The 15,772-nt window shown below is 43.0% G+C and overlaps 2 protein-coding genes across 2 annotated transcripts in view; both read left to right on the top strand.

The window, feature by feature from the left end:
- TXNDC12 (thioredoxin domain containing 12) overlaps positions 1–15,772 on the top strand; it is a 35,204-nt gene extending 19,432 nt beyond the window's left edge. The window contains exons 3-7 of the mRNA XM_007978759.3: positions 7,229–7,281; positions 8,712–8,785; positions 11,368–11,437; positions 12,368–12,451; positions 14,899–15,772. Coding sequence (XP_007976950.1) covers positions 7,229–7,281; positions 8,712–8,785; positions 11,368–11,437; positions 12,368–12,451; positions 14,899–14,978 — 361 coding nt within the window. The 3' untranslated portion in view covers positions 14,979–15,772. The remainder of the gene's footprint in view (positions 1–7,228; positions 7,282–8,711; positions 8,786–11,367; positions 11,438–12,367; positions 12,452–14,898) is intronic.
- On the top strand, positions 1,884–3,982 carry KTI12 (KTI12 chromatin associated homolog). The gene has a single exon (XM_007978758.3). It carries the CDS (start codon positions 2,059–2,061, stop codon positions 3,121–3,123), a length of 1,065 nt encoding a protein of 354 aa, XP_007976949.2. The 5' UTR covers positions 1,884–2,058; the 3' UTR covers positions 3,124–3,982.

Genomic DNA, 15,772 nt, shown 5'->3' on the forward strand with positions numbered 1-15,772 from the left:
CATTAGGCATTAAATTATGCAAATCAACTCATTTAACTCTCACAACAACTTTTTGAGGTTGGTGTTACTGTTATCTTAATTTTAGAGATGAAAAAAGTAAGGCACAGTTTTTTCTACGTTTACTAAAATAACTTGCCCAAGAGCACACAGCTAGCAAGTGGCAGACCCAAGCACTCTGGCTTCAGAGCCTGCTCTTTAAACCTGTACACCATACTGCCTGCTAGAGTCAAGTTGAATAGTCTATAAAGTCTCAAGTAGGTTTAGTTAAGTATTTTTAGTAGAGACAGGGTTTCACCATGTTGGCCAGGCTGGTCTCGAGCTCCTGACCTCAGGTGATCCGCCCTCCTCTGCCTCCCAAAGTGCTGGGATTACAGGTGTGAGCCACCATGCCAGGCCTGTGTTTACATTTATTTAACCCTCACAACAACCTACTAGATTGGGAAACCTGTGAAATAACTTGTTATTTTATAGAAGGGGAAATTGAAGTACAGAAAAGTTATATAATTTGCCAGCAATTACAACACGAGTAAGTGGAGGAGCCAAGACTTGAATGTTTTTTCTGTACTGTACAAGAGAGATACAAAGACCCCAGTATGTGTGCATCTACAGTATACACACATGCACAGGCACACTCACATTTCTGCACCTACCATCCTATAGTGCTTGTTGTTTATACAAGAGATCCAACGGTTTCATGGCTCTGGGTCTCAAACCTTCTGCAATAACAGAGTTGCCAGATTGAGCAAGTAAAAATAAAGAATGGCCAGGCATGGTGGTTTATGCCTTTAGCCCCAGTACTTTGGGAGGCCAAGGCGGGTGGATCACCTGGGGTTAGGAGTTTGAGACCAGCCTGGCCAACATAGTGAAACCCCATCTCTACTAAAAATACAAAAATTAGCCAGGTGTGGTGGCGCCCACCCGTAGTCCCAGCTACTTGGGAGGCTGAGACAGGAGAATCGCTTGAACCCAGGAGGTGGAGGTTGCAGTGAGCTGAGATCACACCACTGCAGTCCAGGTTGGGTGACAGAGCTAGACTCTGTCTCAAAAAATAATAATAATAAAATAAAGGATGCAGGCCAGGCACTTTGGCTCACACACCTGTAATCCCAGTACTTTGGGAGGCAGAGGTGGCACAGTTACTTGAGCCCAGGAGTTTGAGACCAGTCTGAGCAACATACTGACACCTCATCTCTAAAAAAGAAAAAATAAATAATAATAAAAAATTAAAGATGCTCAGTTAAATTTGAAGTTTACATAAGCACCAAATAATTTTAAATATATCTATGCAATATTTGGGACACACTTAAGCTTAAAAATGTTTTTGGTGTTTATCTGAAACTCAAATGTAACTGGGCATCCTGTATTTTATCTGGCAACCCTACTAAGGAGAAAAATTCCTATTTTGTCTTTCAAGTTCTAAGTCAAATGACTATTCCTACATGAAGTCTTCAGTGATTTCTCTGGGTAGTTTGTTTTTCCCTTCTGTTCTTTTATAATCTCACCTGCATCTATCCATTATAATATGTATTACTCTGTAGGCGCCTGATCCTTCCCATTCCGACCTTTCATCTTTTGTGGGGAAAGCGTTTTATGTTCATCTCTGAATTCCCAACCTTGGAGATGTTGAATGATTGAAATGGTAATTGAATAAACATTTACTGAGAGCCAGTAGGTTTAAAAGGAGGAATGAAGGAGAACCAGCATTTATTAATTGCTTTCTATATGCTAAATATAGTGCTGATTGCTTACAATATTTAATGCCCCTTAGGCCTTATTAATAAAATGGACGGGCAGTCTTTGGCCGCAGGAAGATCACATTCTCCTGAGGCCTATAACATTTGGCATAAATAACTGATGCCATTCTAGTCTCTGTATCTCCTCTCTGAGAAAGCTGAACCTGGGCCTAGTTGGCGTAGAACTCCGGTTTCCATAGAAACAAGAGGGTCTGTAAAAGTCGAGGGAGACAGGAAGAGCAGTTTGCACTTCCGGCTTACGTCAGAGACGCGTACAACCCGGAAGTTGAGGCAGCGCGGTTGCTTATGGTCGCTCCCTGAGAGGATGCCGCTCGTGGTGTTTTGTGGGCTGCCGTACAGCGGCAAGAGCCGACGAGCTGAAGAGTTGCGCATGGTGCTGGCTGCTGAGGGCCGCGCGGTGTACGTGGTGGATGACGCAGCTGTCCTGGGCGCAGAAGACCCAACCGTGTATGGCGATTCTGCCCGTGAGAAGGCATTGCGTGGAGCTCTGCGAGCCTCCGTGGAACGGCGCCTGAGTCGCCACGACGTGGTCATCCTGGACTCGCTTAACTACATCAAAGGTTTCCGTTACGAGCTCTACTGCCTGGCACGGGCGGCGCGCACCCAGCTCTGCCTGGTCTACTGCCTACGGCCCGGCGGCCCGAGCGCGGGACCTCAGGTGGCGGGCGCTAACGAGAACCCGGGCCGGAACGTCAGTGTGAGTTGGCGGCCACACGCTGAGGAGGACGGGAGACCCCAGGCGGCGGGCAGCAGCGTCCTCAGGGAACTGCATACTGCGGGCTCTGTAGTAAATGGAAGTGTCCAGGCCGACGTACCCAAGGAACTGGAGCGAGAAGAATCCGGGACTGCAGAGTCTCCAGCTCTCGTGACTCCGGAATCGGAGAAATCTGCAAAGCATGTGTCCGGTTCCTTTTACTCTCCAGAACTCCTGGAGGCCCTAACGCTGCGCTTTGAGGCTCCCGATTCTCGGAATCGCTGGGACCGGCCTTTATTCACTTTGGTGGGCCTAGAGGAGCCGTTGCCCGTGGCGGGGATCCGCTCTGCCCTGTTTGAGAACCGAGCCCCACCACCCCATCAGTCTACGCAGTCCCAGCCGCTCGCCTCCGGCAGCTTTCTGCACCAGTTGGACCAGGTCACAAGTCAAGTACTGGCCGGATTGATGGAAGCGCAGAAGACCGCTGTCCCCGGGGACTTGCTCACGCTTCCTGGTACCACAGAGCACTTGAGGTTTACCCGGCCCTTGACCATGGCAGAACTGAGTCGCCTTCGTCGCCAGTTTATTTCGTACACTAAAATGCATCCCAACAATGAGAACTTGCCCCAACTGGCCAACATGTTTCTTCAGTATCTGAGCCAGAGCCTGCACTAACCAGAGGAGGTAGGGAGAAGCCATGGCTTCTGATCTCCACTCCACGTTATTTCTCTGGGAAGAATAGGCTGAAGGTCTCCAGAGCATATCGATGCAGTACTGTACTAGAGCTGTTGTGACTGATTCACTCAAACTTTCCTGCATGCCCCTGTGCCAGTCCTTGGGTTTACAGCATAAGTTGAGACTAAAGAGAATGGAGAACTATCGTGGTGCATCCTGGCAAATCCCTCCAGAGGACGGAGCTCAGGTGGACAGGGATTGCCTAGATGGGATCCTACTTGGGTTATCACAGAGCGTTGACCATTGGCTTCCTTCATCTGAGGCGTGGGAGAGCAGACTGGATGGATGAGAATTGTTTTAAAACAATTGTGAACAGAAACTGAAGATGGCACAGTTCTACATCTGCACCTGCCCTTTTATCATACCACAAAAGTATTTTTTGAGTACTGTACTGACTTTTTGCTAGTCTCTATTCTGGGACTGAGTTCACAGATAACTACATTGGTGTCTGTCCTTGGGAAACTTTTGTTTTTGTGGAAGTAAGCAAGTTATCTACTAGATTATTTCCTCTAATAAAATCTTTAAAAATAGTCTACTGGAATTTCTTTCACTTAATGTTCCCTGTGTAACTTTCATGTTAACATTTTAGGTATACTTGTCATTGTTCCTTTAAGTGAAGTAGTATTTTGATAGTTCTGAGAGAGTAAATGTTTTGATCTACTCTAGAGTAATTATGTTGTGACAATTTCCATAACTGTTGTGCTTCATTCTGTATTTCAAGGCAAATATTGTAAGCTTGTCAGTTTCATTCTTCATTGATTTCATTGAACAAATGAAATTAAAGTAGTACTTACTTTAACAGTGCCTGTGATTTTCAAAGACCAATTAGATACAGTATTTTTGCTCTTGAGATATGTGGTGAGAAGCTGGGTGTGGTGGTTCATGCTCATAATCCCAGCAGTTTGGCAGTCCGAAATCGAGGTGAGGAATTCGAGACCAGCCTGGCCAATGTGGCAAAACTCCGTCTCGTCTCACAATACAAAAATTAGTCGGGCATGATGGTGTACCTGTGTACCTGTAATGGTGTACCTGTAATCCCCAGCTACTCTGGAGGCTGAAGCACGAAAATTGCTTGAACCTGGGAGGTGGAGATTGCAGTGAGCTGAGATCACACCACTGCACTCCAGCCTGGGCAACAGCGAAACAGTGAAACTCGAAAAACAAAGAGATATGTGGTGAGAAATACAAGTAAAAGATACAATTATGCTGGGTGCAGTGGCTCACGCCTGTAACTCCAGCACTTCGGGAGGCCGAGGCGGGTGGATCAATGAGGTCAGGTGTTCAAGACCAGCCTGACCAACATGGTGAAACCCTGTCTCTACTAAAAATACAAAAAGTAGCCGGGCGAGGCGGCCTGTGCCTGTAATCCCAGCTACTTAGGAGGCTGAGGTAGGAGAATCGCTTGAACCTGGGAGGCGGAGGTTGCAGTGAGCCAAGATTGTGCCACTGCACTCCAGCCTGGGTGAGACAGTAAGACTCCGTCTCAAAAAAAAAAAAAAAAAAAAAAAAAAAAGGATGAAATGGGCTGGTGGTCAGAGGATGATGACAAAGGATAAAATGTTTTGGAAACCTGGTGAAAAAGACTAGCTGTTGGGAGAGGTGGTTTTGGAAAGGTTTTATAGAGGAGTTAACACTTGAACCATCACTCTAGAATAATGTCAGTAAAGGGCCAAATAGTAAATGTTTTTAGGCTTTGTGGACCATGAAATACTGTTGCTACTTATAGATGGTAAGTAAACATGAGCATGAATGTATTTTAATAAAACTACACTCAACTGTGAATTACAGTTTTAACATCACAAAGGAGTCTTTTAGATTTGCTTTGCAAACATTGAAAAGTGTAAAAATATACAACAAAACATTTGCATATCATGGGCCCTGTGGAAGCAGACAGTGGGCTGGATTTGGCCTGCAGACCCTAGTTTGCCGTCCCCTGCTCTAGAAGGATAAATAGATGTTTGCCAGGGAGAAAAGAGAAAGCAAGACATTCTAAAACATGCATGCTCTGAAACTATGGAGCTATTAAAAGATGGGGTAGATGGGCTGCCTTTGTTCATGGTATATTCCTTGCTTGTGAGGTAATCTACACTACCTTTTGTTTCTGATAAACAGGAGGATTCATGTGTGAAATGGAGTTTGGATGAGGCAAACTCAGAAGGCTTTTTCCAACCTTCATTCAGTTGGTTATTGATTGAATTGGGTTTAACCATGGATTCTGGGTTACCATTCTAAATTGAAGGAGACTGTAACAGAAAGAACATTGGTTTTGAAGTTGGACTTCTGAGTTACCTAGTAAGTGGCAGAACCTTGGGTTTTGTTTTGGGTTTTTATATTTATTTATATATTTATCTATTTATTTATTTATTTTTGAGACAAGGTCTGGCTGTCTCCCAGGCTGGGGTGCAGTGCTGTAAGTAGCTGGGACTAGAGGCACGCACCCCATGATGGCTAAGTTTCATATTTTTTTGTAGAGACAGGTTTTCACCATGTTGCCCTGGCTGGTCTTGAACTTAAGTGATCTTAAGTGATCCCCCAGCCTTGGCCTCCCAAAGTGCTGAGATTACAGGTGTGAGCCACTGCTTCCAGCCTAGAACCTAGATTTTATGTGGCCAAATATTTACTGTATTGAGCATTTCAGTTTTCTCATTTCTATTGTGAGACCATTAATAGTATCTACCCTAGGGTTATTTTGAGGATTTAGATGAGATAATGCATATACAGCACAATGTCATATAATAAACGTTCAGCACATTTTGGCTACTATAGTTACCTATATCCTACTACCCACCTAAACTTGTCCTGCTCATTTGGTTTACAAGCTTTTATAAGTATTGCAGGCAGAAGTCCATCCAGATGTGAGGTAGGCCTAAGGTGAGGAGGCTGAATGATTCATTTGACACTTACTAAATGGATTAATTTATGTATATTTACAGTAGTGCCTGGCACATGGCAAATGCTATATAAGTGTTTGCTATCAATAATATATGTGTCAGATGTAAGGGATATAGAGGCAGCTAAGAGTTCTTTGTCTTAGGAATCTCCAAGTCCAGTGGAGGGAGATGGGTAAATAATAGATACAGATCAATATGTTAAATGCATGGTAGCTATTATACAGTGTATGTTATGGTGACATGGGGTTGTGTGATGGCGAAAGCCAATGGCTACCTACCTACATGGGGTCTTCCAACTGTCATTTGAGCCTTGAGAGCTTAAGAGCTTCCTCTAGCCAGTCTGGTTCAGGTGGATTGCATTGCTCATTGTGAACACTTTCCTCCCTGATTATAAAAATTATACTGTAGAAAAATCATGAAATATAGATGTAGTATAGGAAAACATCCACAGTGCCATCATCCACAGAAAACTGCTATTATGTTTTGGTACATTTAGGCTCTTTTCTCTGTACATATTTTATAATTAAAACCAGACTATAGATACTTCTGTATCCTAGTTTTTTATATAAGCTACCAATTAAAAATTATTATTTTCAATGATTATATAATAATAATCATTTAGAAATGCTATTAACATTTTTTTTTTGTTTTGAGACAGAGTCTGTTCTGTCTGCTAGGCTGGAGTGTAGTGGTGCGATCTCGGCTCGCTGCAACCTCTGCCTCCCAGGCTCAAACAATTCTCATACTTCAGCCACCCCGGTAGCTGGGACTACAGGCGTGTGCCACCACACCCAGCTAATTTTTGTATTTTTAGTAGAGGCAGGGTTTTGTTATGTTGGCCAGGCTAGTCTTGAACCCGTGGCCTCAAGTGATCCGCCCACCTCAGCCTCCCAAAATGCTGGGATTGCAGGCATGAGCCACCATGCCCAGCCCTCCCTAACTTTAAAGCCCAAATTTGTAGAATTTACAGAAATGCTAGAATTTATCAATAATTTTGTTAGAGCAATTACCTATTATTATTGAACATTTAAGTTGTCTAATGATTTTCCCAATTGAAATAATACTACAGAAATGTCTTCATATATTAATCTTCATCTCATTAAATTTCAAGAAGTAGAATTACTAGATTATAATTTCTTTGTTTTGCTTTTAAGTGGACTGCCCCTGATGGTGATTATTCATAAATCCTGGTGTGGAGCTTGCAAAGGTAAGTGTAAGTGCTCAATCTAAATACAAAACTCAGATGTGTTGTCAAATATTAACATTTAACAAATATTGGCACTGACTCTGGCCCAGCACTGCTGACTGTTGAAGGAATACTAAAGAAATATATGACATAGATTTCCTGCCTTCATGAAATTTGCAATTATATTTGGAGAGGATTTTAGGGAAGGTAAGGGGATTAAGATACAGTTATGTCAGGCCAGGCACGGTTGCTCATGCCTGTAATCCCAGCACTTTGGGAGGCCGAGGTGGGAGGATCACGAGGTCAGGAGTTCGAGACCAGCCTGGCCGATATGGTGAAACGTCGTCTCTACTAAAATACAAAAGTTAGCTGGGCGTGGTGGTGCGTGCCTGTACTCCCAACTACTCGGGAGGCTGAGGCAGGAGACTCGCTTGAACCTGGGAGGTGGAGGTTGCGGAGAGCCGAGATTGTGCCACTGCACTCCAGGCTGGGCAACACAACGAGACTCTATCTTGAAAAAAATAAATACAGTTATGTCACGTATGGGATTAAGTGCTAAAATATCACATGAACAATACATATTAGAGGAAGCTGAAATGTACAGACAGAGACATGAGAAGGATGTAGGAACCAAATTAGAACCCAAGTTATCTGACTCTGTGGCATGTGTTCTTTCTGCTATACCACCTTGCCACTTCTGCAGACAGGTTTTTTCTTTTATTTGGTATGCTACACTTAAAGTCCTAGATGGAAAAGGAGTGTAAAAAATAGTTAGTGGAAAAAGCCAGGTGCATGTAATACCAGCACTTTGGGAGGCTGGGGTGGGAAGATCACTTGAGGCCAGGAGTTGACCAGCCTGCCCAACATAGTGAAACCCCGACTCTACTAAAAATACAAAAAAATTAGCTGGGTTTGGTGGCACGTGCCTGTAATCCCAGCTACTCAGGAGGCTGAGAATTCCTTGAGCCTGAGAGGTGGAGGTTGCAGTGAGCTGAGATCATGCCACTGCACTCCAGTATGGGCGACAGAGTGAGACTCTGTTTCAAAAATATTAATAATATATATACACATACATATATGTATACACACACACACATATATACACCTGTGGCAGACTCACTCTATTGTTTTTCACTTCAATGGTTTTTGAAATGTAACTATGAAAAGCAAATAATGCATTTCCCCCAATTTGTATGCCATTATCCTTATTTTATAAATGAGGTAACAGCTTCAGAGAAATGAGGTAAGTCACTCAAGGTCACATAGCTATGCAGGTTCAGAATCCAGGTAGGCTAATTCCTCTTTTTGAGAGTGTAAAAAAAAGTTTGTTATGTGAATCATCTCAATAAATGCCTAAACTACCAAAGAGAAATAGTGTTGCTTATGTTTATTAAGGTTTGGTTGTGACAATGATGTTTTTTCTTCTATTCCAAAACCTTTTTTCCCCCCAGCTCTAAAGCCCAAATTTGCAGAATCTACAGAAATTTCAGAACTCTCCCATAATTTTGTTATGGTAAATCTTGAGGTAAGACTTTGAGAGTTTCTCCTTTCTGCTATGATTTTAAGACTTTTAAAATTAGCATCATTTGTGCATATTCATTATAGCTTCATTAGTGGTATAGTGGTATAAAAGTCAAATTTGTGTATGTGTTTTTCTCTTGACCTCTAATACTAAGGCTTGCATCAGATATGTTAGAAAACCATCTAACATCTATTTCTGGCAGGAACTAGGAGAGGAGAGATTGAATAAGATGACTAAATTTTTTTTTTTTTTGAGATGGAGTCTTGCTCTGTTGCCCAGGCTGGAGTGCAGTGGTTCAATCCTGGCTCACTGCAACCTCCTCCTCCCGACTGGCTGGGATTATAGGCACGCGCCACCATGCCCAGCTAATTTTTGTATTTTTATTTTTTAAATTTTTTAAATTTTTGTTTTTGTTTTTGTTTTTCTTTAGATGGAGTCTCACTCTGTTGCCCAGGCTGGAGTGCTATGGCACCATCTTGGCTCACTGCAACCTCCACCTCCCGGGTTCAAGCAATTCTTCTGCCTCAGCCTCCCAAAGTAGCTGGGACTACAGGTGTGCAGTACCACACCAGGCTAATTTTTGTATTTTTAGTAGAGATGGGGTTTTGCCATGTTGGCCACGCTAGTCTCGAACTCCTGACCTCAGGTGATCCACCCACCTTAGCCTCCCAAAGTGCGAGGATTACAGGCAGGAGCCACTGTGCCCGGCCAATTTTTGTATTTTTAGTAGAGATGGGGGTCTCACCATGTTGGCCAGGCTGGTCTCAAACTCCTGACCTTAAGTGATCTGCCTGCCTCGGCCTCCCAAAGTGCTGAGATTACAGGCATAAGCCAGCATGCCCAGCCTTAAAATGACTAAATTTTAAGGTCCTTTTATCCTTAGTTTATGATTATGACATGTTTTACATCTTTGTAAAGCTAGACTAAAGGTGTAGTCATATATGCAGACCACAACTTTCTGCAAAATGTGATTCATTTGAGCACCTAATCTGTGCTGGGCTTATATGTGCAACCTGCTTGTTTCCTTATGAAAATAGCTTTTACATACCTCATATAGGCTACAGGTCTTGGAATCCTGAGTCATAGAATGTCAGTTCTTAGAGTTGGAAGGGATTTTTAGGCTATTGGTACTATCCTCATTTTACAGAAAGAACCATCTTAGGCCTGAAGCAGGTATGTGATTTGGTCAAGATCATAGAGCCTAACAGGTGATAAGAATAGGTACTCTCACCTAGCCATGCTCCCTTTTAGGCCATACTTTTCACGTATGAGGTACTCAGATGCTCTATGATGATGCCACTAGCCATAAGTTTCTGTGAAAATAATGTTTACTTGGGGCAGGCACAGTGGCTCACACCTGTAATCCCAGCACTTTGGGAGACTGAGGTGGGTGGATCATGAGGTCAGGAGTTCGAGACCAGCCTGGCCAATATGGTGAAACCCTATCTCTACTAAAAATATAAAAAATTAGCTGGGTGTGGTGGTGCCTGCCTGTAGTCCCAGCTACTAGGGAGGCTGAGGCAGGAGAATCGCTTGAACCGGGAGTCGGAGGGATGTTGCAGTGAGCTGAGATGGCACCACTGCACTATAGTCTGGGTGACAGAGTGAGACTGTCTCAAAAAGAAGAAGAGGGGAAAAAAAAAGATAATGTTTACTTAAACGTAGGTCTGGGAATCTTGTGAACACATTAACAGTTAACAGTGAGGCAGCTAAGGGATTGCGCTTATACAGCTAGTGGATAGCCTGAATGCTGATACACCTCACCATAGCAGTTATATTCAAAGAAATGACCCCATTTAACCCCTGAAATGGGAACCACATCATAAATTGTAAAATTATTGATTGCCTTTGCACGTGAATTCCTCACCACTTTCTGTGGTGAATTAGGATTCCTACTCAAAGGAGACAGTAATAACGTCTCCAACTTCAGAAATTTCTTAAAAAGAAAACAGATTGTGTGGGTTTTTAATCTCCTGCGAGGACTGTGAGTCCACAACTGTAACTAAAATGCCAGTCTTATTAATTCATGCACTGAAGAAATACTATGTGCAAGTCAATGATGTAGGTACTAGGAATATAGCAGTGAACAAAACAGACAAAATTTCCTCGTTGAAATAACATTCTAGTGTGGGAAGACAGAAAGTAAGTATTTTAAAATATGTCAGATGGTGGTAAATGCTAGGGCTAAAAAAGAAAGGTGGAAGAGATGACTGCAGTTTTAAACAGATGGTTTGAAAATGAAGGAATATTTGAGCAAAGGCCTGAAACAGAAAAGGGAATGAACCATGTGGATAATAATGGGGGAAGTGTGTCCAGGCAGAGAGTAAGAGCAAGTCCAAAATGCGTTAGGATGCCTGGCTTGTTTAATTACAGCAACAGCAAGAGGTCAGTGTGGCTGACCTTGTTAAGTCCTGAAGAGGACTTAACAAGGGGTAGGACATTAAGTTAGAGAAGTGCCTAGGTGACAGATCATGTAGGGCCTGCAAGGACTTGGGGTTTTGCTCTTACAAGTGGGGAAGCCACTGAATGGTTTTGAGGAGAGAGAGGACATTATCTGATTTAAGGTTTACATTGAATCTTAATAGGATGAAGAGGAACCCAAAGATGAAGATTTCAGCCCAGACGGGGGTTATATTCCACGAATCCTTTTTCTGGGTAAGGCACATGATCTTAACCTGGGAATCCATGATGTGGATGGAGAGAGAAATGAATCAAGGCACTGACTTCACCTAGTGAAACTATACCAGGATGACCACAAACAAACAAAAACCAGTTTCAAGGGAGAGTGGGGGAGTTCTGAATGCTAGAACTACAAGTTTGAAGTAAAACTTTTCCCATTAACGAACTGCTTTTGTGAGCAATGACAAAAGTTTGGCTGGGCACAGTAGCTCATGCCTGTAATCTCAGCACTTTGGAAGGCCGAGGAGGGTGAATTGCTTGAGTCTAATTTGAGACCAGCATGGGCAATATGGCAAAAGCCCATCTCTTAAAAAGTACAAAAATTATCCAGGTGTGGTGGCATGCTTCTGTAGTCCCAGCTACTTAGGAGGCTGAGACAGGAGGATCAACTGAGCCTGGGAGCTCAAGGCTGCAGTGAGCCATAATCACGCCACTGCCCTTGAGCCTGAATGACAGAAGGAACCTGAATGACCCTGTCTGAAAAAAAAGAAAAGTTTGATCATTTATTCACTCAATAGCCATTTGTGCATCAGCCATATGTCAAGTGCTGTATTAGGCACTACAGAGACAGATATAAGCCAGAATTCCCACCGTTGAACCTATATTGCTGCTAAGGCAGTGGAATAATATAACCAGACAAATGTCTTTCCACAAACAATTTTATAAGAGATATTTAATGACCACCTAATCTTTGTTCAGCATAAATTCTGCTAGCTTTTATGGGGGATAGAAATCAAAATCATCAAGTAGAAAAGGAAGCAGAAATGTGGGAGGTATTATGGTGAGGTAATGGGCGGCAAACATGGGCAGATCTTATTTCCCAGAGAGCCTGACGTACCATATAGTGTTTGAAGTACCTGTCTATTGCAGTTACTGCAAAACCCTGTGTCGTTTTGTCTATAACAGATCCCAGTGGCAAGGTGCATCCTGAAATCATCAATGAGAATGGAAACCCCAGCTACAAGTATTTCTACATCAGTGCCGAGCAAGGTATAGTTATGCTGAAGGGAGGGAGGATTATTGCTAGGTTGAACTAGGATGAACCACATGCAAGGTCTGTGATAGGAAAGTAAATCCAGCATGTTAGCTGAGCATCTCCTGCTTGTCTATAGCTTTTAGCTAGATCCTATGTAGGATACAGGAGAAAGAGGAGACTGAGCCCCTTCCCTTGGAAGAGCTGACTTACCCACAGGCAGCTGTGAAGAACTGAGGCACACAAGTGACTGAGGTAGTCACTTGCCCATAGTTTCATAGTTAACAAGTAGCACAGCCAGGATTTGAGTCCAGAACTTAGTTTTTTTCCTACTGAGCTAATACTGTTTTTCCTATGAAAATTCAGAGGAAGAAGAATAGTGTTAGGTTTCATAGATATTAAATAGGCTGGGCGCAGTGGCTCATACCTGTAATCTCAGCACTTTGGGTGGCCGGGGCGGGCAGATCACTTGAGGTCAGGAGTTCAAGACCAGCCTGGCCAACATGGCAAAGCCCCATCTGTACTAAAAATACAAAAAGTAGCTGAGCGGGCCAGGCGCGGTGGCTCACGCCTGCAATCCCAGCACTTTGGGAGGCCGAGGCAGGCGGATCATGAGGTCAGGAGATTGAGACCATCCTGGCTAATACGGTGAAACCCTGTCTCTACTAAAAATACAAACAATTAGCCGGGTGTGGTGGTGGGCGCCTGTAGTCCCAGCTACTTAGGAGGCTGAGGCAGGAGAATGGCGTGAACCCAGGAGGCAGAGGTTGCAGTGAGCCAAGATCGTGCACCATTGCACTCCAGCCTAGGTGACAGAGCAAGACTCTGTCTCAAAAAAAAAAAAAAAAAAAAAACACCCTGAAACTTAAATGGACCTATGGACCTAGAAGGATAAAAATTTTATCTCTGGACAGATATGAGGAGGACATTTCAAGCTATGGAAGTGAAGTGAGGGGGGATGTAGCCCAACATAGAGAGTTTGTAAGGCTTGCTAGAGGAAATAATGACTGGATTAAGTCTTAGAGAATGAGACCTTGTCAGTAGCAGAATGGGAAAAGCATGTTCCAGGAGAGAGAAGAGCATCAGCACAAACAAGTGAAGGAAGTTTGCAATCATCAGCCAGTCATGCTTTTTTGTTCTCTAATCTTTGAGCACAGTCATTCTGGAGGCAGGGGTTGGAATTCATGCCATGTATTGTTGCTGTTTTCCTTTTCCCCTCATCTATGAAAGGGAGTTGTGTGCTAAGTTGCCATGTGTCCCTATTGCCATGCCAGGACTTTATGATTTGAGTCCTTGATACTCTTATTCTCAGACTAGGGACGGGGAAGAGATCTGTGAAAGCTATTACCTTCTTCCCCTGAGTAAGGAGAATGTCATGTTCCTTAAACAAATGCAGATCACTGAAGATTGGTATCAAAGAGAAATTTTCCACGTAGAGAAGGGCAGCTGGGCTTTAGGTCTCCAATTCTTGTATCTTGAGATTCACCTTCCCTTTAGAATTTCATCCAAGTTACCACTGCTGTCTCTACACTGACATAGTCCAGATGTGAACACGAGACCCTCCCCTGAATCCTCCATCTCTCAGCTGATGTGAAACTGGAACATTCAAACCTAGCTTTACTAAAGGCATAGGCAAAACAAAAAAGAAATAACAAACTATATTATCTGCCTCTTATGAGCTTTATGGGTTGGCTTTGCAAGATTCATAGACTCTGGCTCAATCCAGCTCCTGGCCTGCCATTATATAGGGGTGCTTTGTAGAACCACCACTCAGGAGCCTATACTGAAATAGCTGTCCTCCTTAAGTCTAAATCCATAAGCAGGATGCCCCAAGAGAGATAAGAAGTTTCATCTTGAGTCTACTTAAGGCCCTCCTTCCAGGTTTCTCTCTCTTTTTGTTTTTTGTTTTTTTTTTGGCCTGAGAACTTGGCTTTGTCCATGTATAGTTGATACTGGAAATGATGACCCCTTTCAGTAGGGACACCCCTGTCCCAGCACACAGACCGCTCAGTGTAATCTGTGACCTCCCCAGGAAGTAAAATAAGTGCAGCATTCATCCACAAGATACAATGGGGGAGAGCAGGAAGGTGTTTCCTCTTCCCTGGGGGTCAAGTGAACATCTACAGTCTAGGACAGGGGATCAGCTCTAATCCTAGAGGGTAAGCCAAAGTAACTGCTAAGATTTTGGTATGACTTCATAGTTGATAAAGCACTTTTATTATCCATTTTCCCATTTAACTTTTATAATACTGTGTGAAGTGAGTTATATTGTTTCATTTTGTAAATGAGGAAACAAATTCAAAGAGATAAATGACTTGCCAGGGCCAAAATCCAGAGCTAGATCTTGAGTCCAGATCTTGTACTCCTCTCATATTTCTTCTGAAACATTTAAAAGTGTACATTAGTTGTCAAATGTCAAATATTACTTACTTCATACTTTTTTCCTCCCATCTTTATTTCATAGTTGTTCAGGGGATGAAGGAAGCTCAGGAAAGGCTGACGGGTGATGCCTTCAGAAAGAAACATCTTGAAGATGAATTGTAACATGAATGTGCCCCTTCTTTCATCAGAGTTAGTGTCTGGAAGGAATGCAGCAGGGGAGGGAATATTGAGGAATCATCTAGAACAATTAAGCCGACCAGGAAACCTCATTCCTACCTACACTGGAAGGAGCGCTCTCACTGTGGAAGAGTTCTCCTAACAGAAGCTGGTCTGCATGTTTGTGGATCCAGCAGAGAGCGGCAGACTTTCTTCTCTTTTTCCCTCTCACCTAAATGTCAATTTGTCATTGAATGTAAAAAATGAAACCTTCTGACACAAAACTTGAGCCACTTGGAGGTTTACTCCTTGCACTTAAGTATTTGAGTCTTTTCCCATTTCCTCCCACTTTACTCACCTTAGTGGTGAAAGAAGACGAGTAGCATCTTTTCTACAATGTTAAAGTTGCAGAAATAGCTTATCATTAAACAACAACAACAACAACAACAAATTCTAAGTGTAAATCAGTAATTCTACCCCCTGTGAAGGGGGTAGCCTGCTTTTTCCCTTTTTCCTTCTGGGAATAATTGTGGACTTCTTCGCAAATTTCTACAACCCCTTTCCTCTTCTCATGCTTGGGTTTCCCTGTTTGCACATATGCGTGTGCAGGACTGGCTGTGTGCTTGGACTCTGCTCCAGGTGGAAGCATGTTTTCCCTTGTTACTGTTGGAGAAACTCAAACCTTCAAGCCCTACGTGTAGCCATTTTGTCAAGTCATCAACTGTATTTTTGTACTGGCATTAACAAAAAAAGAGATAAAATATTGTTCCATTAAGCTTTAATAAAACTTTAAAAGGAAA

Source organism: Chlorocebus sabaeus, chromosome 20, assembly GCF_047675955.1.
Source record: "Chlorocebus sabaeus isolate Y175 chromosome 20, mChlSab1.0.hap1, whole genome shotgun sequence".
Taxonomy (NCBI): Eukaryota; Metazoa; Chordata; class Mammalia; order Primates; family Cercopithecidae; genus Chlorocebus; species Chlorocebus sabaeus.

What these genes read in the sequence shown, in the direction of transcription:
- KTI12 (XM_007978758.3), top strand. Translation starts at nt 2,059, where the DNA reads ATGCCGCTCGTGGTGTTTTGTGGGCTGCCGTACAGCGGCAAGAGCCGA.